At 43.4% G+C, this 26,786-nt stretch overlaps 1 protein-coding gene across 1 annotated transcript in view; it reads left to right on the plus strand.

Annotated features, from left to right (window-relative positions):
* Nucleotides 1-26,786, plus strand: part of SLC6A9 (solute carrier family 6 member 9) — a 206,181-nt gene that overhangs the window by 143,113 nt on the left and 36,282 nt on the right. Inside the window, exon 3 of the mRNA XM_068239550.1 lies at nt 26,279-26,435. Within this exon, the coding sequence (XP_068095651.1) occupies nt 26,279-26,435 (157 nt within the window). The remainder of the gene's footprint in view (nt 1-26,278; nt 26,436-26,786) is intronic.

Here is a 26,786-nt window from a genome sequence, read left to right on the forward strand (position 1 = left end):
CAACACACGGACAGATAAAGTACAAAGACAGGAGGCTGATTCGGTAATCCTATGGAACGCAGGGTTTGGCAACAGAGAATCAGATATAGCGTAGTACCGAATCAGTGATCAGAAGAGAGGTCAGGAAAGCAGAAAGTCATAACAGATAACAATGCCTATTCTTGGGTGTGAGCTCCGTGATCATCAACACCCTGGAACTAGTCTGACATATAACAGAATGGTAACACAAGTCCCTAATCTTGGGTGTGAGGTCCGTGATCATCAACACCCTGGAACTAGTCTGAAGTATAACAGAATGGTAACACAAGTCCCTAATCTTAGGTGTGAGGTCCGTGATCATCAACACCCTGGAACTAGTCTGAAGTATAACAGAATGGTAACACAAGTCCCTAATCTTGGGTGTGAGGTCCGTGATCATCAACACCCTGGAACTAGTCTGAAGTATAACAGAATGGTAACACAGATTCTGACAAAAAGGTCTGAGTGCTTCCACGTAGTGATCGCAACGGCAGACAACCAGCAACTGACAAGCAAGTTGTATATATAGCATAGCGCTCTCCAGCGCCTCCCCTAAGTGCTGGACCAACGGGAACTGGTAGAACCGTCAGCTGAGCGGCTTGGTCAGCTGACTCCCTTCTGGCTGTCATAAAAGTTCTGCCTCTCAGCGCGCGCGTCCTTCTGAACCTGTGTGGACTATCAGTCCTAGCCACACCAGACGTGTTGTGTACCACCCGCAGCGCTGGACGCGGAACCAGCCGCACCGCTATCAGGGCATGCGGCGGTTTCTCCGCGTTCGGCCATACTAGCAGATGTAGGCCTACGCATGCAAACCGCCGCATTAGATGCGGAATCAGCCACCTTGTTCTGAGCACACGCGGCGGCTTTTCCGCGTTTTCTCACAGTACCTAAAGTGAAAGCAATGTGTACAGTGTAGCTTTCCTGGAGCTTCTTCCAGCCCCCTGTAGTCCTTCTGGACCGTCGCTGCCATTCCATTCTGTTCCATTGAGCCGCTGTGCCCCTCTGAAAGCTGGCCGACTGAGCCGGTCGTGGGCTACTGCGTATATGCACGGCCCTGTCCGCATGCCTAACCAATCGCGCTCCCATGGCCGGGAGTGGGTGGCTCATGCTCAGTTGCAATTTATATAACATATATTTTACACTGGTAAACATGTTTTCTTTCAGATGTTTCTATTTTAAATGTTGGATCTAGATTGACTTTAAAGTTGATATTTCATTCACACACAGTTTTTATTTGTGTACGCTCATATAGTAGCTGTGATGTACAATTTCTCAACCATTAAACTTACAAGCACGCTGACACAAACTGTTTTGGATGCATGTCTGGTTCTTTACCCCTTTGGACTACTGGAGGAAGTTGTGCACACAGAGCTTGTGTGACCAGACATCGGGTTCCTCTAGATCCGGACTTGCAGAACAAAGTGTGGTAGCTGCCTGATTTTAATTGCAGCATGGCCAGCCTGAAAATCGGCCCCCAAGGATGTACATTACATATATGTATAGAAGACTGAAGGGTTAAATAAAAGTTATTTTCTGCAGTTTTAACTCTCAGCAGATTGCCTTATCTGGCAGATTGGTGCAGGGTAACTGGCCGTCACATCCCAGTCGTGCTCATGTGTAATTAAATGACATGGTTAGGCGCACACAGACGCCTGATGCCAGCACCCTACAGACCTGAGCAAAATCATTCCCGACATCTCACCATTTGCAGAGAACTCAGAACAGTTGTTGGTAGTCGGCTTTCTGCACAGATGAGCTCTGATGACCTGACAAGGGGAGGAGGGGTGGAAATGTATTTACTCATATAAACGTCATTCTCATTCTGCAATCTCTGCCGAGGGGGGCCTCACCTGTGCCTGCTGCATGGGAGGAGAGTAATGCTCTCCATATCTCATAGAGGCTGTGCTGATATTAGTATTTACATGGAAAAATGTATCTTTATGAGAGGTAGAAATGTTCTGTTACCCTCAACACAAAGGGCAGACAGGTTAATCTGCAATGTTTGGCTGCCCAAGTCCTACACAAATCTTCTGTGACTTGTGCCAGAATCCAGGCATGCTCAGAGTATGGCCCTTGATCCCTGGCTACTTAATCCACTTGTTAAAGTGGAGTGAAACCCCATACTAGTGAATAAAAAATTAAAATAGATAATCCAATCGGCAATTATTAAATTAGTTTACCTATCCTGTTTTAGTGTTTACTATCACACTGGCCTAACAGATCCGCAGACGATGCCGTGAACATGTGTATGCATTATGTACTACAGCATTTAGATATCCCAGGAACCTACACCAGGATTTTATTTATAGATTTCAGCTCTGCATTTAATACCATAATTCCATCACTGCTGCACAGCAAGCTCTCCCAGCTACATATACCTGAATCCCTCTGCAAATGGATAACCGACTTCTTAACCGACAGAAGACAGCGTGTTAGACTTGGTAAACTCACATCAAGCTCTCTGACAGTCAGTACTGGTGCACCCCAGGGCTGTGTGCTTTCCCCACTGCTGTACTCACTTTACACCAATGACTGTATCTCCACAGATCCATCTGTTAAGGTTCTGAAGTTTGCAGACGACACAACAGTTGTTGGTCTCATTCAAAACGGGGATGAGTCTGCATACAGGCATGTGGTGGGACAGCTTTCCTCCTGGTGCAGCAGCAACAACTTGGAACTAAATGCTCTCAAAACCATGGAGATGATAATAGACTTTAGGAGATCTCCCCCCCAGCACCTCCCCTTAACCATAAATGGATCCACAATAACCCAAGTAGAGTCATTCAAGTTTCTTGGGTCCACGATCTCAAACGACTTAAAATGGGACAACAACACTGCCACTATTGTCAAGAAAGCACAACAGAGAATGTACCATCTACGGCAGCTGAAAAAGTTTGGCCTACCTCAAAATCTAATGGTGCAGTTCTACACTGCAATCATCGAATCAACCATAACATCATCTATGACTGTATGGTTCGGCTCCTGCTCAGCATTAGAAAAGGGGAGGCTGCAGCGCATCATCCGATCAGCGGAAAGGATAATTGGCTGTAGCTTACCTTCCCTGCAGGATCTTTACACTAGCAGGTGCAGAAAGAGAGCAACCAAAATTGCCTCTGACCCCTCTCACCCAGCTCACTCCATCTTCCAGCGCATGCCTTCAGGAGTAAGATTCCGGTCAATCGCTACCAAAACCTCTAGACACAGGAACAGTTTTTTTCCTCAAGCGGTAGCCATACTTAATGCTGAACCACGTTAGAGCTGCTAGGACTGAAAGTAATCAGCACAGAACTAAACATGAACAATTCTCACATTGCTTACTGCCACTATACTTATAATGTCCTTAACTTGTAATATTCACACTGTCTGTCCTTGTATTGTTTTTGTTTGTGTTTGTTAAGCAACTGCCAAGACAAATTCCTTGTAGGTGCAAACTTACTTGGCGAAAATAAATTGATTCTGATTCTGATTCTTCTGATTCTGATTTCATAGAAATGTGATATGAAAAAACATGATTTCCATTTTTACTGTTTCTCTGTGATGCCAAAAATGACATGACTCCTATCCTTCTTTTAAACACAGATCAGTGTTAATTTACAGCTTATTTTACATGTTACTATACCTCCAATAGCAAACATCACCTAGATAATAGGCATACAACAACTGTTATGTGCATTTTGACATAAGCTTGTTACTGTGGCTAAAAATAACTTCCCACAATCCTGTTGGCACTGTACAGTTCTGCACAGTTCAGCATAGGCACACGGACCAGGTAAAAAAAAAAATAGGGGACATATAGAGACCCATTTTAGGAAAAAAAAGGGGGAATGTATATATATTTGGGGCATTAACTATTTTTGGGCAATTTTTTTTATTTTTGGATGTTACAACCCCCTTTAATGGACAACTGAAGTGAGGAGGATATTTATTTCCTTTTAAACAATACTATACTATGCACTCAAACTTAAGTCAAACATGCGACCTACAGCCAAAGGCATTGCTCTCCCAACTTGACCCGCCTGCTACGTGACATCACTCCCACGCTGCTCCGTTGGCCCTCAGCGCCCTCCCCACCGTCTACATAGGAACAAAACATAGAGGCTAGTGATGTGTCTTTGAGCCTTGACTCTATGTTGCCTGAGGTATCGATCCACGCCGGGTGACAGTCCTTGTATGTGTGTATGGCCCATTACTTTGGCAAAGCAGTGTACATATGCTGATCTCAGATATGGTGTTCCATGGATGCTGCTGCCCCACACATGACTCCTCTACAACTTCCATCACCACCCCCTGTACAGAAATGTACCTCCATGACCAGCCACTGTTTCATTTGATGAAGTTCTGTGTCTGAAACTGACCAGTTTATTGGACAGGCATGCAACTGGAATAAAGTATTCTTGTCTGCTAAAAAATGGTTCTGTGCATATGGAATCTTTAGTCATTTGAGATTAGACTGTGTGATGTAGATTGCGTAACTCTAATATCAACATAGGCGTGGACATAGGGCCAGATTTGTGGAAAGGCCTCAAAGGCCCGGGCTTTGGGTGGCTGCAGGCCAAGGGGGCGCTGTAACATGAAAGAGGGCCTGCTACATATGGAAGATGAAAATTGGGAGCAACACATGAAAAACAGAAACTGATGCCCAAGGGAGAGGGGGCTGCTGTACATGGGTGATACACATGGAAGAGGGGGCTGCACATGAAATGGGAGAGGGACTGCTGTACACGGATGATACACATGGAAGGGGGGGCAGTACATGGAATGGGAGAGGGGCTGCTGTACATGGATGATACACATGGAATGGGAGAGGAGCTGCTGTACATGGATGATACACATGGAAGAGGGGGCTGCACATGGAATCGGAGAGGAGCTGCTGTACATGCATGATACACATGGAATGGGAGAGGGGCTGCTGTACATGGATGATACACATGGAAGAGGGGACTGCACATGAAATGGGAGAGGGGCTGCTGTACATGGATGATACACATGGAAGAGGGGGCTGCACATGAAATGGGAGAGGGGCTGCTGTACATGGATGATACACATGGAAGAGGGGGCTGCACATGAAATGGGAGAGGGGCTGCTGTACATGGATGCAGTGGCGTTCCTACTGTAGTGCGCAGGGGGGCGTGGCGCACCGGGTGACAGACAGCCAGGGGGTGTCGCCACGACCCCCCCACAGCAGCAGAGCAGGAGGGGAAGCAGCGCTAGAAGGAGGAGCAGTGGGGGCAGCGGTGGGGAGGGGGGAAATATCCCCCCTCCCTCACCTGGGACCCCTCCTTCTGCCTCTCTCCCCCTCCATTTAGCGGTGGCAAATGCGGGCTCAGCGGCGGGGAGACATGCGGAGAATTACTCACCACTTCCGCGTTCCAAGCGCTGGCAGTGTCATGTCGTCACAGATCTCCGCCTTCAAAGCCGCCCACTGTGCTTCCTGATAAGCGGAAGCACAGTGAGCGGCATTGAAGGCGGAGATCTGTGACGACATGATGCTGCCAGCGCTTGGAACGTGGAAGTGGTGAGTAATTCTGCGCATGTCTCCCCGCCGCCGAGCCCGCACTTGCCACCGCTAAATGGAGGGGAGAGAGAGGCAGAAGGAGGGGTCCCAGGTGAGGGAGGGGGGGGGATATTTCCCCCCTCCCCACCGCTGCCCCATTTCCCCTCCTTCTAGCGCTGCTCCCCCCCTCCTGGGACTTCTATACTGGGGGCAACTAAACTAGCTATACTGGGGGCAACTAAACTAGCTATACTGGGGGCAACTAAACTACCTACACTGGGGGCAACTAAACTACCTACGCTGGGGGCAACTAAACTACCTACGCTGGGGGCAACTGAACTAGCTATACTGGGAGCAGCTATACTAGCTATACTGGGGGCAACTAAACTAGCTATACTGGGGGGCAGCTATACTGGGGGCAACTATACTAGCTATACTGGGGGCAACTATACTGGGGCAACTATACTGGGGGCAACTATACTAACTTCATTGGGGGCAACTAGCTTCACTGGGGGCAGCTATACTGGGGGAAACTACTAGCTATACTGGGGCAACTATACTAGCTAATACTTTAAATTACAGTTATTCCCGCCCTCATCCGGTCATGAACACGCCCATTTTTGTCGCGAAGCACACCACAGGTTGTGGCCACGCCCATTTTTTTAGGGGGGGGGGTGTCTTTTAATACCCAGCACTAGGTGCCAAATGCCCTAGCTACGCCACTGCATGGATGATACACATGGAAGAGGGGGCTGCACATGAAATGGGAGAGGGGCTGCTGTACATGGATGATACACATGGAAGAGGGGGCTGCACATGAAATGGGAGAGAGGCTGCTGTACATGGATGATACACATGGATGGGGGGCTGTACATGGAATGGGAGAGGGACTGCTGTACATGGATGATACACATGGAAGAGAGGGGCTGCACATGGAATGGGAGAGGGGCTGCTGTACATGGATGATACACATGGATGGGGGGCTGTACATGGAATGGGAGAGGGGCTGCTGTACATGGATGATACACATGGAATGGGAGAGGAGCTGCTGTACATGGATGATACACATGGAAGGGGGGGCTGTACATGGAATGGGAGAGGAGCTGCTGTACATGGATGATACACATGGAAGGGGGGCTGTACATGGAATGGGAGAGGAGCTGCTGTACATGGATGATACAGATGGAAGGGGGGCTGTACATGGAATGGGAGGGGGGCTGCACATAAACGGGAAGCCGCAACATACCTGGCCTAGAGGCAGAAAAAGTATAAATCCGTCTTGAGTGGGCATAGAATAATTGTACGTCGTTTAGTGTTTTTGTTGAAAGAATGTCAGGTGCTGCCTCCAGTGATGAATATGATTTTCTCTATTTGTGATGCTGCCCGGTAATTGTGAACAGAAGAATGTGGACATCATTGGGACACTGATAGTCCTTCCTTCAATCACATTCAAGCTGTACACTCAGACTGGATGCCTGAAGCCATCTTATTATATTCTGAACACAGAAAATAGTGATAATATACTTGGTTATTTTGCCAGAGATTCTCTTCAGTGCTGCCCTGCTCTCCCTGGCAGTGCCAGTAACCCAGATGGCAGGGCTGGCAGGCTTGTCTTGTTTATCGAGTTTAGCCTGGAAACACAAGACTTCAGATATGTGCAGAGTGCCCCCTTTCTGTCCATGCCTGTTACATGGCATCGCCCCGGGTTATCACACAGAAACACTTCAGCTAGTCTAGAGCAATAGTGGCTGCTGGGATTGAAGAATGAGATAAAGATTCAGGCTCTGTGTGCTGCATTAACTGAATGCAGCCAAAACTCTGTATCCTTTTCATGGAGTGAGGGCTTGTTCACACTATGAGCATTTTCCACTTTTTTTTAAGTGCTGGCGATTTTCAAAATTGCCTTAAAAGCACTTGTGTAATATTGCTCTATGTGAGTGTTCTCACATAAGCAAAGAGCTTTCTTTCCAATCGCAAACAAGCTACCTGTACCATTTTCTGAGCGTTTGCTCTTCAATAGAAAGTTTAGGGAAATCACAAAGTGCTTGAAAGAGCTTTGAATGGTTATTTCCCAAGCGCTTTTTTGAATAAATACATTGTATTTATTCATTTCCAGGCCAAAGAGTTCACTTCCTGACTAACGTCAGGAAGTGTAAAAATTAAGCGCTCAGCAAAAATGCTTAGAAAAGCACTTACAAAAGTACTTTTCTAATAGCAAAACGCACGGAAAAGCTCTTTAAAAAGCTGGTAATTTACAATGTGAACAAGGCCTAAGAGGGTGTTTAGAGCTATATATAAGCTGGATGGCTGTACCTTTTTTTTTGGTGATTTCTCTCACTCACCGTGAGGTCTAAGCATTAAAGGGAATTCTCACTAGCTGTGGCACAGATGGCAACAACAACCAATCGAATGCTATGTACTCACCTCGTGATGCAGGGAGATGGATCCGTCGGCGTCTCCCTGATAACTAGCGCTCCGCCAATTAATCCCATGTTACATGATGGGAGCAACGAGACTTCAAGCAATCGCGGTACTTTGAGCGGGAGTTGTTGGGAATCAATCTGATCTGAACCACTGTGCCCGTTGCTTAACCATGCGCGATCTCTGCGGGGGGAAACATTGTGTAACATGCATATGTTAAAGCGATGTTGCCCAACGTCGGGTAACATCGGCACAAGTAACAAGTGGTGGGTACTGGCCTTAACATGTCCAAACAATAAACAGTTGTGCTTGTGTTGGACTTTGGTCTTAGATCAGCCTTTCAGGTTTTTATTGTTAGTAAAAACGAGTACAGAATTATACCATTACACAAATGTTATTGCTGATGCAGTCATTCCAGAAAAATTCCCATTGTAAAGGTCGGTCATGTGACCCAGGATTCATTTGAAAACTAGCAGCTGCAAGGGGAGTGGACGTTCCCCAGCTAGTCAACAGGAAATTATACGACTCAACCATCCAGGTACTTTCACTGTATGTGTTGCAAAAAGTACATAGGTGTACTGTACAAAATATGCAACCTTATTATGGCATGCATTTAAAAATGAGAGGCTATATAAAGTAATAGCACTTTCACTATAAATGTAAGCATAGATTGGGGCTGCATAGTGCTGTGAAAACGATCTTTCTGTCTCAATTTGCAGTGAGGGTCACATCTTCAAATCTGACAGTAAACTGAAATTGCACATCTTTCTAAACCGGGCAACAGCACTGAGTACACAATGTTCATGCATGCGGCATATATAGTTAGCTTTTCAGATCAGCAGCCATTGTTACTCGTGTTTAAAGGGGGTTGTAATACCCAAAAATAAAAAATTGCCAAAAAGTAGTTATTGCTCACAAAATATTTAAAAACCCTTCTCTACTAATAGGCCCCTATATGTACTCCCCTTCCCCACTTATTTTTCTTTTTACCTGGTCTGGCTGCCTTTGCCTAACTCACAGGTGTTGAGAAAGAGAGGAATGTGTTCTACCTGATGAACCACACCTTTCCTGATTCAGACCCATCAATTCATTTGAGCTGTATCAATAAATGTGTGAGGACCTTGGCCCTTGAAGGACCGGTTTGACATCCCTGGCCTGACTGCAGGAACTATGCAGTGCCAGTAGGAATGTGGAAAGGTTTTTTTTATATTTTAGCTACCAGTAAGAAGCTTATCTCACCATGCAAATAACAGAAAGCTTTCTTTATCAGATAAGATAAGGACACTATCAGGGGCATAGCAATAGCCATAGCAGCCGCTGGCAAAGACGAACACAATCGAGAGCCCCCAATTGTGTATTATTGACAATAGAGGAATGCTAAGGTAGCAGCAAATAGAAATATACTCACAAATCTGGGTTGCCAAATTCAGGCAACCACTCAAAGCGCTTATGGGAGTATTAGACCTGTCCCCACTCAGGCTAAAAAGTCGCTCTCTGTAGAAGGAAAGAAGGGGTGTTCACCCATCCACCAGGTGCATAATAATTGCAATGGAAACAGAGTCGCCAGCAGAATAACAGTTGATCATAAATAAAATCAGGTAAACACAACCATCAGTGTTCTCGCCAGAAATTTTTTCCCAGCCAGGTGGCATGAAAAAGTAGCCGGTGGGGCTAGATAAGAGAATGCAGGGCCAGCGCTTCTCTGCACAACTCTTCTTACAGCAGAGGAGGTTAGCCAATGACAGCCGGGTGCTCACCAAAACTAGAAAAGAGCCTGGGGAGAACACTGAACCACTCTGACAGAGGCGCTGTACGTGGTTGCACAACTTCTGAGTTACTCCTATCTGTATTTTTACCTGAGGGAGCGGGCTAGAGACCTGTGAAACGCGTTGCATTTGTTTGGGAGTACAAATTAAAACTTATTTAAACCATACATAGTGGTTGTGTTTGGTTTGGGGAGGCAAGTCAACCCTTGCCTCCCAACTTTTACCTGATTTTATTTATGTTCAACTTTTATTCTGATTGCACCTTTTGAAGAGTTTACACAGTGATGTAAGCTGATAAGCAGAGATCCATGCAAGGAATGGCATGTGTCTAGCAAGACACACGCCAGCTCAGTGGAGACCAGCCCTAAGCTGTGGAAATAGGTAAGGAAAATTAACACTGAGCTAGGTTGGAAAGGAAAAAAAAGGTGCGGAAGTGATGTTACTGTTGGCATCTCAGAGAAACAGTAAAGATGGAGACCAGCAGAAATATTATTTTCTTTTTTATTATCACATTTCTCCTAATTCTGCCAGCGCACACTAAAAACAACAGGATAGGAAAGCTAAATGAGTAATTTCTCATTGGATGATTTTTTTCTTTTTTAACCTCATCATTTAATATAAAGTTTCTTACCACTTTCATACCTGCACAAATCTGGCAGCAGATTTTGACACTTTGTCTGGCAGTCTCTGGTAGAAACTACAATAAGCAGTGGAAACATCACACTAAAAGCGCTCCCGCTGTGTTCACAGTCCTAAATAAAGTCCTAAATAAAGTCCCTTAGTCCGCGTTCTTGCCAGATTTCAACCTCCAGAAGCGTATGGAATGAACACCACCACCTCACCCTCAGAAGTGGGCACTCACCCTTAGATGATGACCCCCGGCTAGATGGGTCACAAGCGCCTCTGGGATATTTTCAGGCAATCCCTCGCCTATACTGGCTCCTCTGGACGACGTTTAAAAGACAGTGTGTCCACAGCAATTCACCTCAAATAAAGCACATAGTCCTTTCCATAGCGTAAAACCATATAAACAATTTATTTATATAAAAAATGCACACTCACATTCCAAAGGATTTTGTAGCGCATAGAGTTTTATAGGGCTCTACCCCTTCACGTTGGCCGCCTGGCTGGCTCTCCGTGTTCGGGCGTGACGACAGAGGCGGAAGTAAGCCGGCGTGGCGTGCGGGGAGATCGAGGAAACATCCTCCATGCGAACACGGAGAGCCAGCCAGGCGGCCAACGTGAAGGGGTAGAGCCCTATAAAACTCTATGCGCTACAAAATCCTTTGGAATGTGAGTGTGCATTTTTTATATAAATAAATTGTTTATATGGTTTTACGCTATGGAAAGGACTATGTGCTTTATTTGAGGTGAATTGCTGTGGACACACTGTCTTTTAAACGTCGTCCAGAGGAGCCAGTATAGGCGAGGGATTGCCTGAAAATATCCCAGAGGCGCTTGTGACCCATCTAGCCGGGGGTCATCATCTAAGGGTGAGTGCCCACTTCTGAGGGTGAGGTGGTGGTGTTCATTCCATACGCTTCTGGAGGTTGAAATCTGGCAAGAACGCGGACTAAGGGACTTTATTTAGGACTTTATTTAGGACTGTGAACACAGCGGGAGCGCTTTTATTTTATAAATTTTGTCTTAATAGTTGTAAGGAGCGCACCACCGTGAATATAAAGTATAACTCTCGCATTGGTCAGCGCAGTGTGTTATAAATTGTAAATTTGAAACATCACACTAGTTCACTGTGGGGAGCTCTACTTAGTAATAATAAGGCATTAGAAGGGTTTTAAGTGTTATGTACATGCCATTAATGATATTTACTATAAATAGAAGTAAAACTCCTTATCTGAATGTTCACGGTGGAGCCTCTGACATAGAGCTACAGATTTGCATACACTTCAGGAGTTCCTGGAGTTATTTTGCGGGTTCCAGAGGCTGAAAATAGTTTGTAAGCTCAGACATGCCAGAAAATATTCTTTATTAGATGCGCACTCAGTGCATGCTGGTTGCCATAACTAGACAGCGAGTGGTAATGACTCAGATGCGTGACTCACCATGTGGGAAGACTTTGATGTAAGAACTCGTTCCTCTAGCAGTGAATGTATGACATGAAACATTCCAATCTGTGGTGTCACAGCAGCATCTGAGAATATCGGGGTTTTCTTTATTTTCAAAAGTGAACGGCTGTCGCTTACTCCAACTGCCACCATAGTGTATAAACAGGTTGGGAGGGGGTGTGGGGGGGGGGGTGTCATCCTGCATCTTTATTTAGATCCTTTCCAGGGACTGCTTTTGTAAGGAATTAATACAAAAATATTCAGAATCCCTCATGAAGAGATGGACTAGTCACAAAACCTGTCAGTTCTGTCAGATTTCTTCTAACTACTGTGACAGCAACATAAGAGAAAAGTAATTTATAGCTCATTTTACTCTGAAAGAAACAATATTCTTGTTTGTATGTGTTTACAGGTATTTTACAGTTTTTTGTGATAGTGGTCCTTTAACCTCCCTGGTGGTTTCCCGAGTCAGGCTCGGGGTGGAAAAAAGCAGCCAGGAGCGGTAACCCCGAGCCTGACCTGTGGTAGCCACCGGGGGCTCTATGCAGAGTGCAGCACGTAGCGGGCGTTGTAACTCACCTCCCCCATGATCCAGACGCGGCAGCCATTCTGCTTTCTGTCTTCGGAGGCTCTGCATCCCCCTGGTGAGATCGCCGTCTGCGACAATCTTACTATTGGGTTACAGAGCCACCTGGAGGATGGAGGGAGAATTGCAGTGCTGGATCCCAGAGGAGGTGAGTAAGTGCAGGGACTGCTGCAGATCTCTCTGTGGTGTGATTATTTTCCTGATTTTAGCGTCTAGAAGCATGCTAAAAATTGCACCGCTTTTAGATCTAAAATCTGGAAATAATCAAACCACCAGGAAGGTTAACAGTAAAAGGTAGCACATGTTGCATAATTAGCACAACCTGAGTTACCAGGGTATTGCTTGCTATGCAAATATTGTAGTGTGGTACCCAGGTGATGTGTGCATTTCCTAGGTAATGCGGTAATCCCCACACCCCCCAATCCAGTATAAAGGGTAGGTGCTAGACCATACGTCAAGTAATACAAACAATACAAAGTCCACACACTTTGGTTGCTTACAAGAATTTTGTTGAAACTGCACTGATTATGGAATAAAAAGGTTTTTACTGGAAGCAGCTACAGTTTGTGGACTGTTGGATTGCTCGTATACCTAGGTAATGCGGGTTACGCTAATTGTGCAACGCAAGTTACCTTACCATCAGGTATACCAGTTAAATTGCAGTGCACTCCCTGTACATGGCAACTTTACCATTCTTTACTGAATAGACCCCATTGTCACCATTCTCAACCCAACCACTAAATTAGGCCTGTAGAATTATTATTATTATTGATTCTTTTTATTGATTTGGATAGTGCCAACTTATCTTAATGAAATTTTAATTTCTGTAGGTCACTCACCTATACTTGTATTTATGGGGCCAACACAGATGGAGTTATGTTGGCGCACAGCAAAAAATATTAAGGCAAAGAAAATGACCCTCAAGCAACCTCCAGTTCTGAAGAACTCCCTAACAAAAGTCACATTTTCATACTATGGACATCAGCAGAGGTTGCCAAAGACTACTAGGAGAACAATCTGTACCTAAAATAAGTAATGCAGTAATATAGAGGCAGCATGTCAATAGTTGTGCAGTATAATCTTGTTATAGTTAACTCCATGGGACCATTAAAACTGGTTTACTATATCAGAAGTCTACTATATCAGAAATAGTCCTAGAAATGGCCCAGCCTGCCCAGGTGCATCCTCTGCTGCCATGGACCAAATTTGTCCTCCCATTGGAGGTACAGTACAAGCACTTGCACATTTGCTGGACTACAAGGTGAAGTATACCTTAGGGCTTCATAGCCAGGATGGACAAATCACTGGTACAGTATCCAAGGCTCCTATAAAATTGCAGTCATCACTGAATAAAGGGAACCCGCTTTCTGTGAGTGGCTCCCATACCTCCGTGGGTGGGACTTGCAGGACGTGCCCTGCAAAGCTTTTTGCTCACACTTGAACCATTCATGAAGCCTCTCTTCAAAATGCAGCCAATCATGGTAAGCCACTTGCATCTGTAATGTAAGTGGCCCGAAACCTCTGCTGGACGGGCTTAGCATTAGCAAGTAGGCCCGCTCTGATCTGCACTACAAGTGAAAATAGCCTGTACTGCACTCTACACACTACCAGGAGCGTCATCGCTAACAAGGGAAGAGATACACAGGAGTGCGTACAATGTCGTGGGAGGACAATACTTTTATCAGTGATTGCAAATTGGAAGTGGTAACACTGCATCCTCTTTTGTTTATGTTCACATTATTCCCCATTTCCCCCAGGCTGCTTATTTGTACAGTACTGTATATCCAGCGCCGGTGCCATTCTTCTTGTCTTACAAATGTTATCAGGCATCAACTCACCTGCTTCCAGCCGACAATGGGTTTCACACTGACATATGACGCATGCTCCGCCCACTGTTTACTATATCCAGAGTCAGCATCAAATAGGGGCCAAAAAACATGTTTACTATATATAACAGAAGTTTTATTATATCAGAGTTTACTATACCAGGCGTTGCTCCCATAGACTTATAATGGAGATTGGCCGGGACCTGGAGAGGTAGTTTACTATACACAAATGTTTACGCTACCGGAGTTTATTATAATGAGATTATACTGTAGCAGTAATACATTTATTTACAGAGAGTGAGTGAGAAGCGAAGAAGGATTTGGTGCAAATCATGGTTTCTCCTGTTGGGATGTATGCATACAGGACTTTGAAATACACCTGTCACGGACCTGTATAATCCATAATGAGCATATTATACAAAATACTGGCAATGAAGACCACATTTCATAATGTTCAGTATTTCCCAATATAATCATTTATATAGTGATAAGCCAGCTTTGACTGTTCTGGTCATCTCCCTTGGTCCCTCCCATTTCACCTCACATGCCTCCAGGGTTGCCAAATCTTCCCTTTATATACCAACATCTAAGTTATGCAGGTTCCAGAGCTACTTACGCATAATCAGTGCCAAAACTGCATCAAGCTAGCCTGATATGATTCATTTGTGTCTGTATTAAAAAGGGATTAGTCGCCAACACTGCATGCCTCCCTAAGAACTGTAAAGGTAGCCATACATCTAGCGATTCTGATTCAATCAACAAAGCGATCAACTTTATTGGGGAATTGACTTCAGTATAGTTGATCGAAAGTCGATGGACTAGTGACCCACACACTACAAATGATATCCTATGAGTTTCACCTTCACTAATCGATCTGACCAATGTTGTGTCTCCATGCTCTGAATGTAAAAATTGATTGAATGATATGTGAACAGTATCCGATTCCTGTGCGAGCGACCGATATCTTGCATCCTGCTCGATTCAACATGATATCAGCCACTTTACATTGATTGGGAATTCTGGAACGCACTCGATCCCCTCTCAATTCCTTCTCGATTCGATAAAATGTTTGAATCGATGGCCCTGAGTTCCCCTGAGCTTTCTCACAGGAGAAGTTATCTCATCTTATGTATAAAATAAGATTTCAGTACCTAGCAAGTGAAAAAGTAATATCAGTACGCCGCCAGTCAGGGTGAGCTGAATGACAGCTAAAATTCCCAGTGGTGATAAATACTATTTCCCTTCCGAGTCTTAACATCTTGGAATGGAGAAGTAATTTGGGATCTGGCGATCGGTACCCCAAATTATCGTGCGCGGGCCGTGGACTTTAGCATTGTTGCTATAGCAGCGCCCAACTCAGGTGCTACGCGGCTGGCGCTGAACCCTGATAAGAGTCGCTTCACATTTTTTGTGGATAAAATGTAAAAATATCTATTGCAATGAAAACCAGGATAATACTGAAGTTTATTAAATCAGAGCCTGTGTGTGTGGGCAGGTTGTGCCTGTCGTTGGACCATCTGTAGAAGGTGAATAAGCCCCACCTGTGATACTGTCATCTTGTATTCTCTCACTGCCTTTTACATCTCAGAATAATTATTTTTAGTGAACAGTTTCCCATCTGTATCAGGACTCGTGCATTGTCCGCACGCTGTATGTTTGTCTGCAGTAATGAATCTACATCTGCTCCCCCGGATGTACCCCAGACACTCACTGCAGCTATTCTCCTGAAAGTCCTGCCCTGGAGACTTGGCATTGTGCGGTGTAGCTGGCACTCTGCTCAGGCCTCATTAGAATTAGTGACCATTCCTGTTTTGACCTGAATTTAACTGATGCCATGAGCTTCTGTCTACTGCCCTTCTCTCCATTCCCCACACCGTCTCCCCCGGCGATCCAGCGATCACTCTGACCAGGCATAGTGTGGCGCTAGAGGCCATGTGACCTGACACAAGCTCCCTGATACTACCCACTGAGTCCAGCACAAATGTGTTACGGAAGCTGACCACCAACACTGACATTACACTGTTCAGTAGCAGAAAGTTTGCTGAGCTCCAATACACTTACCTCATTTTCTTGAGAGGATGGAACCTGGGAGAGGCCAGGTTACGCTCTAACCAATAAACTCTGACTACAAAGACAGTAAACATTTAGAGGGAACAAACTACCAAATTACAAACAGGATGTTTTTCTAACAAGGTAGGTTTTGTGATAAATGACCCCTTTCGTTCCTCTTTCCTTTTAGCTGAGGTGTATGTATTGGGCTGAGCGCATTCTGTGTGACTTTAAAGAGGGACTGTAGTGAAAAGAACATAATTAATAAAATTGTTTATTGTTTACAATATTCACTTATATACTATTTAGTCAGTGTTTCTCCATGGTAAAATCTTTCCAATCTCTGATCTACATTCTGAAATTTATCTCTGGTGGTGACATCTTTAGATCTGCCAGGTGATCTGTACGGAATGTTCCTTACTGAGAGTTCTATGCACAGAGGCAGATATTGCTTGCTTGGCAGTTGGAAAAAGCAGTTATTTCCCACAGTGCAACGAGGCTCACAGACAGCAAGCTTCCACCACAGTATCGGCTATACAGACCCCCCCCCCCCCCCCCCCCCCCCGATGAGCTATTTGAGAAATGGTAAAAAAAAATTGTGGGAAAGGGGTATTAGCTACTGATTGGGATGAAGCTCAGTCCTTGTTCAAAGTTCCTCTTTAAATAATATCAACAGGTATGCATTGCGAAGAAAGTATGTGACCATAATCACATAGCCATAAAGGTACGGTACTAACTTTTTGGCAGTTCCCACCATGTTTTGATATGACGCAGGGAATGGTTACAATTTGTTCAGTTGGCTTGTGGGATCCCTTAGGTTCATCTGTGTACTTTAGTGTATCCGTCTCAGTAGGTAGTAAAACAAAAAGTTGATAGCGCCAGTGCTGCAAACTAATAGCACTGAGTTACCAATGGCCGAATCAAATACACAGCCCACCTTGTATTTACCTCGTATTGGCCTAGCATATACTAGCGGGTCTAATGTACGATAAAATGTGAAACGTGTAAGACATGGGATATATTTGAAAAACTTAGAAAGACTTGTGAAAGACCAGAAAGCCCAGATCCCTAAACTATTATACACCCTCACTGTCTAAACCGCTAATTCACATGTCGCTGTAAGTAATATGCTTACAACATTTGAATTATAACTTGTTTGAGAAACAGTCGAAATTCACCTCTTCAACACTCATGTGGATGTTTAGGGTATTTTCATGGAGATAAGGCATGTGGAATTGTTATGTTTAACCACTTTACCCCCGGCGGTACGAATTTCTCCGTCCCTTTTTTCCTCCCTAAAAAACCAGGGACGGAGAAATCCGTACCTTCCGCGCTACCGCCGCTATCCGCGCTCCCGCCGCTCGTGCGCGTGCACCCGCCGCTCGTGCACGCCGCCGCCCGCTCGCCCGGAGATCAATGAACGGGAAAATCCATTCCCGTTTGTTGATCTAGCCCCCGCAATGATCTGCTGCTTTTTTCAGAAACAGCGAGATCATTGTGAGTCTCCCAGCCTCCTACTGCTTCCTGTAAGCGTCCTTCCGGACGCTTACAGGTCGCATGTAAACAAACACTCTGTGGCCATCTTGTGGCCAAATAGTAAACTACACCCTAAAAGCATTTTACATATACAAACATTACATTTACACAATAAATTAACTCATTACCTCCCACACTCCCCAATTTTTATTTTTTTTTTGTAATAAAAAAAAAAAATACAATAAAAAAAAAAGCATAAATAGTTACCTTAGGGACTGAACTTTTTAAATATTTATGTCAAGAGGGTATAACACTGTTACTTTATAAACTGCGGGCTTGTAATTAGGGATGGACGCAAAACTGAAAAAAATGCACCTTTATTTCCAAATAAAATATTGTCGCCAAACTTTGTGATAGGGACATAATTTAAATGGTTTTATAACTGGGACAAATGGGTTAATACATTTCATGGGTTTTAATTACAGTAGCATGCTTTATTTAAAAACTATAATGGCCGAAAACTGAAAAATAATAATTTTTTCCCACATTTTTCCCTATTTCCCCATTAAAACACATTTAGAATAAAATAATTCTTGGCATAATGTCCCACCTAAAGAAAGCCTAATTGGTGGCGAAAAAAAACAAGATATAGTTCATTTCATTGGGATAAGTAATAATAAAGTTATAGACGAATGAATGGAAGGAGCGCTGAAAGGTGAAAATTGCTCTGGTGGTCAGGGGGTAAAACCCCTCAGTGGTGAAATGGTTAACAGTAGAGTCAAAGGAGGTTTAGAGGCACCATTATATCAGTAGCATGATAATTATAGTCGCTTATAGCATTCACTCAAAATCACTGACAGATTTTGTGTAGCAGCACACACTTCATCAGAAAAGATACCGAATGTGGTTTTTCCAGTCAGGGATGGAAGCAGGACTATAACAGTAAAAACTTTATTAGGAAAATTTTAGATAAATATTACAGAAATGCAGGGGACACACACGGCTATTTTTGTGCATATTTTCTGCACAGAAAAACACATTCAAACTGAGAAGTCATGTTGATCAATGGGCTAGTTCACACTTCATGTGTTTTTCGCGCACAGGGAAAAAAAAAGCTGACTGACTGCAGCAACTCTGCACGTTGTTTGCGTTTACTCTATCAGTTACATTAGCTGCTATTAAAAACATGCGTGTTTCTCTGCATACAAACGCACATAGGGCTTGATTCACTAAACCGTGATAACTCAAATATCCCACCTTATCAAAGTTAACACGCCTTATCAGAGTAGCATACCAAGCGCTACGAACCGCGGGGGCTCGGGGCAGTACGAGTGCCATTGCCAATTAGCAGGCATAAGTTTGTAGCGCTCGCTATGCTACTCTGATAAGGCGTGTTAACTTTGATAAGGTGTGATATCTTTGATAAGGTGTGATATCGGTGATAAGGTGTCATATTGGTTTAGTGAATCAAACCCATAGTGTGCAGAAAAAAGGCGTGTGCAGAAAACTGAAAGACAAGTGTGAATCCTGCCTAAATCTTTTCCTTTTTTTAGCTTGACAATACTTGAGACAATAAGACAATAAACAGACAACTGAAGACTATTAGCTAATCTTGCATTCAGTAATACCAAAAAAGTGTGGTGCCAAGTTTGATACGTTTTTAGACTTTTTTTAACTGCAAATCACATTTCCAATTTGCGATTCCAATATCTGATTTTCACTGGATGGTAGCTAAACAAGAAGAAAAATGCAACATGCAGGACTTTTTTTTTAATTGCAACAAAAATCTAAATCTCCTGTAAAATCACATCAAAATCGGAATTGTATGTAGTGTAAAAGAGCCCTGACATTTTATTGTTTTGATCCCCTCTGACCAAAGAGCTGATTAATGTCATTTTAGGGTTAGCAGTTGTCAGAAGTCTTGTTCAGTGATAAAAACCAAATATAATCTTTGTGTACCTTTTTCTCATGAGTTCCTAAGTTAGTAAAGTAAGTATTCCTTGTAAAACATGGAGAAAGCATGTGATGTATTATAAATGACTCTACTTTAGATGTGACTGTAATGATTAGGTTTCTAATGCAATGCCAATTTAATGCTGAACATAACAATAATATAAACCTTTCTCTTTTTCTAAATATCATTGTTAGGCCTACTTCACACTTATAAGCGCAGATGGCTGTGTGATTGAAATGTAATGCCGTGATCGCATGTCATATGCGCTGCTGAGTCCATTCACTGTCAGCGCTGTGCTTTGCCAAAACATTCGCAGCGCATGTAGTCTGAACATCAGAAAGGGTTGCTTTGCTGTGGCATTTTTTATTCTTGTGATGCCCCTAATTACCTTGAGAGTGAGCTGCCTGTTTAAAGAGACACTGAAGCGAAAAAAAATTATGATATTATGATTTGTATGTGTAGTACAGCTAAGAAATAAAACATTAAGATCAGATACATCAGTCTAATTGTTGCCAGTATAGGAAGAGTTGAGAAACTCCAGTTGTTATCTCTATGCAAACAAGCCATTAAGCTCTCCGACTAATGCTGGGAATACACGGTTCGTTTTTGCCTTCGTTTAAACCTTCGATTCGTTCGGTAAACGAATCGAGTGTTGAAAACGTATGTGAAAATAGTCATAATCTCATTATAGTTTCGATTAATAGACCCCAAAAACGAACGACTAGTGATCGAACATGTTTGATATTATCTCTCTTTATCCATCTAATCGAGCCATTGGTAGGCTTGATGGCTGTTCAGATCGATTATACATTCGTTTTTGCTAGTCCGTCCCTGTAAAAAGGGATTTTCGTTTCGTTTCTTTGCAGCCTTCGATCATTGGAAAAACGAAACCATCAGAATCGGAAAAAAAAACTAAACCGTGGGTGGTGATATTAACCGTATGACTGATTATTTCGGGATCGAAAAGGACAAAAGGCACAATCGAAACGAAGGTTTAAACGAAGGCAAAAACGAACCGTGTATTCCCAGCATAAGTCTTAAGCTGGCCATACACTGGCCCGATTTGCGCTCGTTTCGACAGCAGATTCGATCACTGGGATCGAATCTGCTGCCAATCGTTCACGCTACACGCCGAATTTCGATCCATTTCGTCCGATCCCGTCGATCGCGCCGTGCGGAAAATAACCGTCGATCGCCCGCGGGTAAAGAGCGCATCGCTGGCGGCGTTCGAGTGCCCGACGACCGACGCAATAGACCCCGCATACATTACCTGCTCCGCCGGCGCGACTCCAGTCTCCCGGTCACCGCTGCTCTGTCTGCGCTCTGGTCTCCAGGTCCGGCATGCCTCACTTCTTCTAGCCCGGCAGAAAGTTTAAACAGTAGAGCGCCCTCTACTGTTTAAACTTCCTGCCGGGCTAGAAGAAGTGAGGCATGCCGGACCTGGAGACCAGAGCGCAGACGGAGCAGCGGTGACCGGGGGACTGGAGTAGCGCCGGCGGAGCAGGTAATGTATGCGGGAGGGCGGGGGCAGCAGCAGCAGCACCACCACAACAGATTGTGAACGGTTTCAGGCTGAAATCGGTTCACAATCTGTTTGCTGTAAAGGTAGCCATACGATCCCTCTCTGATCAGATTCGATCAGAGAGGGATCTATCTGTTGGTCGAATCTGATGGCAAATCGACCAGTGTATGGCCACCTTTAGTCCTGGAGAGGGCTGTTATCTGACTTTTATTATCTCAACTGTAAGTGAACTGTTTACTTTTTCTCTGCTAGAGGAGAGGTCATTACTTCACAGACTGCTCTGAAAGACTCATTTTGAATGCTGAGTGTTGTGTAATCTGCACATATTATAGAATGATGCAATGTTAGAAAAAACACTATATACCTGAAAATAAAAGTATGAGAATATTTTCTTTGCTGCTAATCTTCTAGTAATTATTCATAGTACACAACCAATTCACTATATCATATTTTTTTTTCGCTTCAGTGTCTCTTTAAAGCCTCATAAAAAGGTCATGTCCAATTCCAAATCCAGTGTATGCAGTCAGTGGCATAGTCTGTCTGTTTCTGTATAAGGCACATGGGGGTGGATTTTATTTTTCACCTTAACTGTAAGGAGTGATAATGCATGAGATAAACAAATAAGGAGAGATAATTCATGAGATAAATAGATAAGGAGAGCTAAACCACGAGTTATGTCAAATAAGGAGAGATAATTCATGAGATAAATAGATAAGGAGAGCTAAACCATGAGTTATGTCAAATAAGGAGAGCTAAACCATGAGTTATGTCAAATAAGGAGAGCTAAACCATGAGTTATGTCAAATAAGGAGAGCTAAACCATGAGTTATGTCAAATAAGGAGAGCTAAACCATGAGTTATGTCAAATAAGGAGTGCTAAACCATGAGTTATGTCAAATAAGGAGTGCTAAACCATGAGTTATGTAAAATAAGGAGCGCTAAACCATGAGTTATGTCAAATAAGGAGTGCTAAACCATGAATTATGTCAACTAAGGAGAGCTAAACCATGAGTTACATCAAATAAGGAGAGCTAAACCATGAGTTATGTCAAATAAGGAGAGCTAAACCATGAGTTAAATTAGTTAAGGAGAGTTAAACCACGAGTTAAGTTAGATAAGGAGAGGTAAATTGTGAGTTAATAAATAAGGTGAGATAATTTAATAGAAAAGCTTTGTGAATCAGGCCCTTGATTAGCTAATGTCAACTTAATTGCTGGTCAGGTGTCAGGCTAGCCATGTGCTGGAACATAACATTCTCTTCACCATAAAACCCTATTCTCAGAGTTTAGCCTGTGCCTTCATCACCGTGGACTGCGAGCAGCGAAGACACTGGAATAAGCACCAACTTGCAGCCCCACCCACAGTGCCTGCTGCTAGCTCCTCAGATGTACTTTTTCAGCTGCATTATCCCACATTTCTGGCAACGTTAGATAAGCAACAGCATAATACCCTTTAAAGAAAACCATTTATTTGTTACAGAACTACTGCAATAAATCTGCAGTGTGGCTACTTCCTGCTCTAATGAAAGCAGAGAAAGGGTTAGCATTCTGTTTTTACATATTAGCTGTGTCTGCCAAGACTGCTGACACAGCTGAGAGCTCAAATTACATTTGTAATTACTTACAGATGAGGGGAAATGAGACAGGCTCTTCTCTTTAAAAACACACAGCGAGCATTCCTCTCTGTTTTCCTTCTGTCCTGTGCAAGAGTTCAGGTTCACGTTAAAAACCATTGCCTCACTGGCCATCTATCAGTGGTACGTGTAATGTTAATGCGTGTGTCTGCAGTAATGGCTGAGGAAGAAGGAAGTCAGAACAGGAAATAGAAACTTTTTTTTAAGCAAGCTGATAATATGTATCTGTAAATATATCCCGTATCTATAAAAGCTTATTGAGTATGCTGTATGCAGTTATATCAGGATATGTTGTTCTAACCATTCCAAGGACCACCTATTGAACTTGATGGGAGGTCTGATTTGCATAACAAATATCACTGGCCCATGGAAGAATGAGCTGACCCCTGAAATTGGGGTATTTGGAATTTGCAGGCCGGGTGTCTGCGGAATGAATGCTGGCAGTGATGGCTGTTCTCAGAGGTATCTCCTGCGGATCTGTCATGTCTCCTCCATCCTGTGACTGCAGACAAGGTGTAGGGAACGGGTTCCGGACCCCCTGTGCTCATGTCAGGGAAATGGAAAAGAGGGGCCTTTGTTTTGTGGCCTGTCGCCTTCAGTCTGCCATACTTGCTTCCACTACCTCCTTCCCTTTTGTTGCAAATAACATTTTATAACTTTAATTTAAAGGACAATTGAAGTGAGAAGAATATGAAGTCTGCCGTATTTATTTCCTTTTAAAAAATACCAGTTTCCTGGCAGCCCTGCTGATCTTTTTGGCTGAATCACACCAGAAACAAGCATGCAGCTTTTGTCATATCTGACAATATTGTCAGAAAGGCTAGGTCCACACTAGGCACGGTTGCAGGACGGACGCTGCAGTCCGGGATCAGGGGAAGTACCACCAGACCGCAAACTGATCAGTTTTTAAAAAAAAAGTGTATCAGTTTTGCATCAGTTTCCGTTCCGTTTTTTACCCCAAAAAATGGACAGAAAACGTCTCTATGAGAATTTGACCATTAGGAAGGTAGTGGGAGGAGTTTTTGGGCCAATAATAAAGTTCATGCTATCCATTTTTTTCATCCGTTTTGGGTGCTATTTTGCCTGTGGAGATGGAGTTGCGTTTTCCCATTGCTTTTCACTACCCATCCGTGTATACGTGGTCCGTAAAATGCAGCAATTCCGGACCTTCCGTTCAGGTTTTGAAAACGGGTCCCTGCACACGCAGACGGATCCGTTTTTTTCTTGGGTAAGGAACGGCTGCTATTTTTAACATTAGTATCCGGGACTCCGTTTTTCATCAGGGCTGAAAAACGGAGCCTCGGATACGTTTCCGGACCTAGTGTGGACTAGGCCAAACACCTGATCTGCATATTCTTGTTCAGGGGCTAAAGCTAAAAGTATTAGAGGCAGAGGATCAGCAGGATGCCGGGCAACTGGTATTGCTTAAAGAGACACTGAAGCGAAAAAAAATATATGATATAATGAATTGGTTGTGTACTATGAATAATTACTAGAAGATTAGCAGCAAAGAAAATATTCTCATATTTTTATTTTCAGGTATATAGTGTTTTTTCTAACATTGCATCATTCTATAATATGTGCAGATTATACAACACTCAGCATTCAAAATGAGTCTTTCAGAGCAGTCTGTGAAGTAATGAACTCTCCTCTAGCAGAGGAAAAGTAAACAGTTCAATTACAGTTGAGATAATAAAAGTCAGATAACAGCCCTCTCCACGACTAAGTTAGTCGGAGAGCTTAATAGCTTTTTTTGCATAGAGATAACAACTGGAGTTTCTCAACTCTTCCTGTACTGGAAACAATTAGACTGATGTATCTGATCTTAATGTTTTATTTCTTAGCTGTACTACACATACAAATCATAATATCATCATTTTTTTTCGCTTAAGTGTCTCTTTAAAAGGAAATAATTATGGCAGCCTTCATATCCCTTTTGGTTCAGTTGTCCTTTAAAGATGATAGACACATGTGAAGGTGATAGGCTTGTGTGGCCAGAGTCAGGGGAGCCTTTAGGCATAGGCAGTACAGGCCATTGCCTAATGTGCCATTGCTACTGGGGGTGCCATGTTGCTGGATTAAGCCTAACCCCAAATGAAGCCCCACCCCTGGACTAAACCCCACCCCCATGGGTTTTCTATTACTTGGTTCAGCTGCAGGCAGCTGCCACCTCTGTGCCTTGTGCATCCTTCTTTCCCCTTTTGCGCCTCCTTCTGGCCACAGGTTTTTGGCCCTGGAGTGACAAAATGGCTAGAGGCGCCCCTGCTCGGAGTACAGGCAGATGTACAGGCACTGATCCTAAAATCAGGACAGGCCTTTTGTGACAGTTTTACCATAAATTTACACCAAGGTCTCCTGATTATGTAGGTTTATGCCCAAAGCTCCTTCAGAAATAAATGACGGGTCGGCCAATAATCGTTTAAAAAAAATGCCCCAATGATGGTAAAAGACAGTGGTTATCACCCATGTCCTTGCAGATCAGTTTGGACAAGAATTGTTGCCAGTCATTCCTACCGAACAATAACAAATGATCAATCCTTTCAAAGTACACACCGGTGTTGTATTTGCACTTCCCCCACTTCATTTACACACATCAATGATCCAATTTTCGGACCATCATTGTGCCGTTGCCGAATTCAAAGGTGTGCTGACATTGTTCGCTTGTCGCTAAATGTCGGGAGCTGATCGATTGTCTATGACCATGGTTCAGCGTGTGCACGGAGCTATAGATCACAGGGGAAGGAGACACATTTGGGAAGGAACTGATGAGGAGTTTGATATGGAGTATTTTCTTGCTTACTGGTGGCTTAAAAGTCATTTTATTCATAAGGTGTGAAACTGTAACCTTGGAGAAAATTTAGGGGAAAAAGGAAATTCGATAAGGCCTGGCCCATGGCCCTTATTTTTCCTGAATTTTCTCCTACGATATAATGTTTTCATTTCTTTTCAAAATAATGTTTCAGCACTTTGCAGTTCAAAAAGTAGGTGTAAAAATATGATTAAAATTATTTGTAGTATTTTCTTGCTTGTTGGTGGTTTGAGGCATTTTATTGACAAGTTGTGAAAATATCACCTAGGAGAAAACTTCTCCTGAGCTTTCTCTGAGGAGATAATTTTAAAACGTCTAAAATATTTTTTCAGTATTTTGCTACTGAAAAAATACCAAAAAGTAGGTGAAAAGTTTCTATCAAAATTATTCCAAGTATTTTCTCGCTTGTTGGTGGTTTAAAAGGCATTTTATTGACAAGTTGTGAAAATACAACCTAGGGCAAAACTCAGATGAAAAAGTGAATTGCGTCTGGGCCCATGTTTCAGAACTTTCACTTGTGCTTTTGGTAACAGAAGGGAGGCCTGGCTGACATTGCTTGATTATTGCTTGACATTGTTGGCTTTAAATGAAGATGGTTTATTGGTGTATCTTCATAGCGTAAATGTTACCTTACATGAAGTTTATTCCTGTTTTACAGAATGGAACGGTGCCTGGGGAGGCCACAAAGAGGGATGAGAATGTAAAAAGAGGCAACTGGGGAAACCAGATTGAGTTTGTCCTAACAAGCGTGGGGTACGCAGTGGGCTTAGGGAATGTCTGGAGATTCCCGTACCTGTGCTACAGAAATGGAGGAGGTAAGTCATCCTACACTCTGTCTTTATTTTAACATTCTGTAAATGTTCAGAAACTGAGCAAACCAATTGTGGAAGGTTTGAAAGTAAAATGTTGTCCTACTTTTACCTGACACAAGGTTTCAGCTGCTGAATATTTTTTGTGTCAGGGGCATAGTCACAAAGGTCTGATTAAGTTTTTTTCTTACCATTAATTTAACCAGTAATTATGCTGATAAGGTAGCACACATTGCGCATTTGGTGTAATCCATGTTACCTATGTAATCTGAGCAATGCTATGGTGACCCCTCTCCCCCCCAAACACACACACACAGGAGGATTGCGCACCAGCGTTCAGGTTTAATTCACCACGGA

Source organism: Hyperolius riggenbachi, chromosome 6 (genome assembly GCF_040937935.1).
Source record: "Hyperolius riggenbachi isolate aHypRig1 chromosome 6, aHypRig1.pri, whole genome shotgun sequence".
NCBI classification, from domain to species: Eukaryota; Metazoa; Chordata; class Amphibia; order Anura; family Hyperoliidae; genus Hyperolius; species Hyperolius riggenbachi.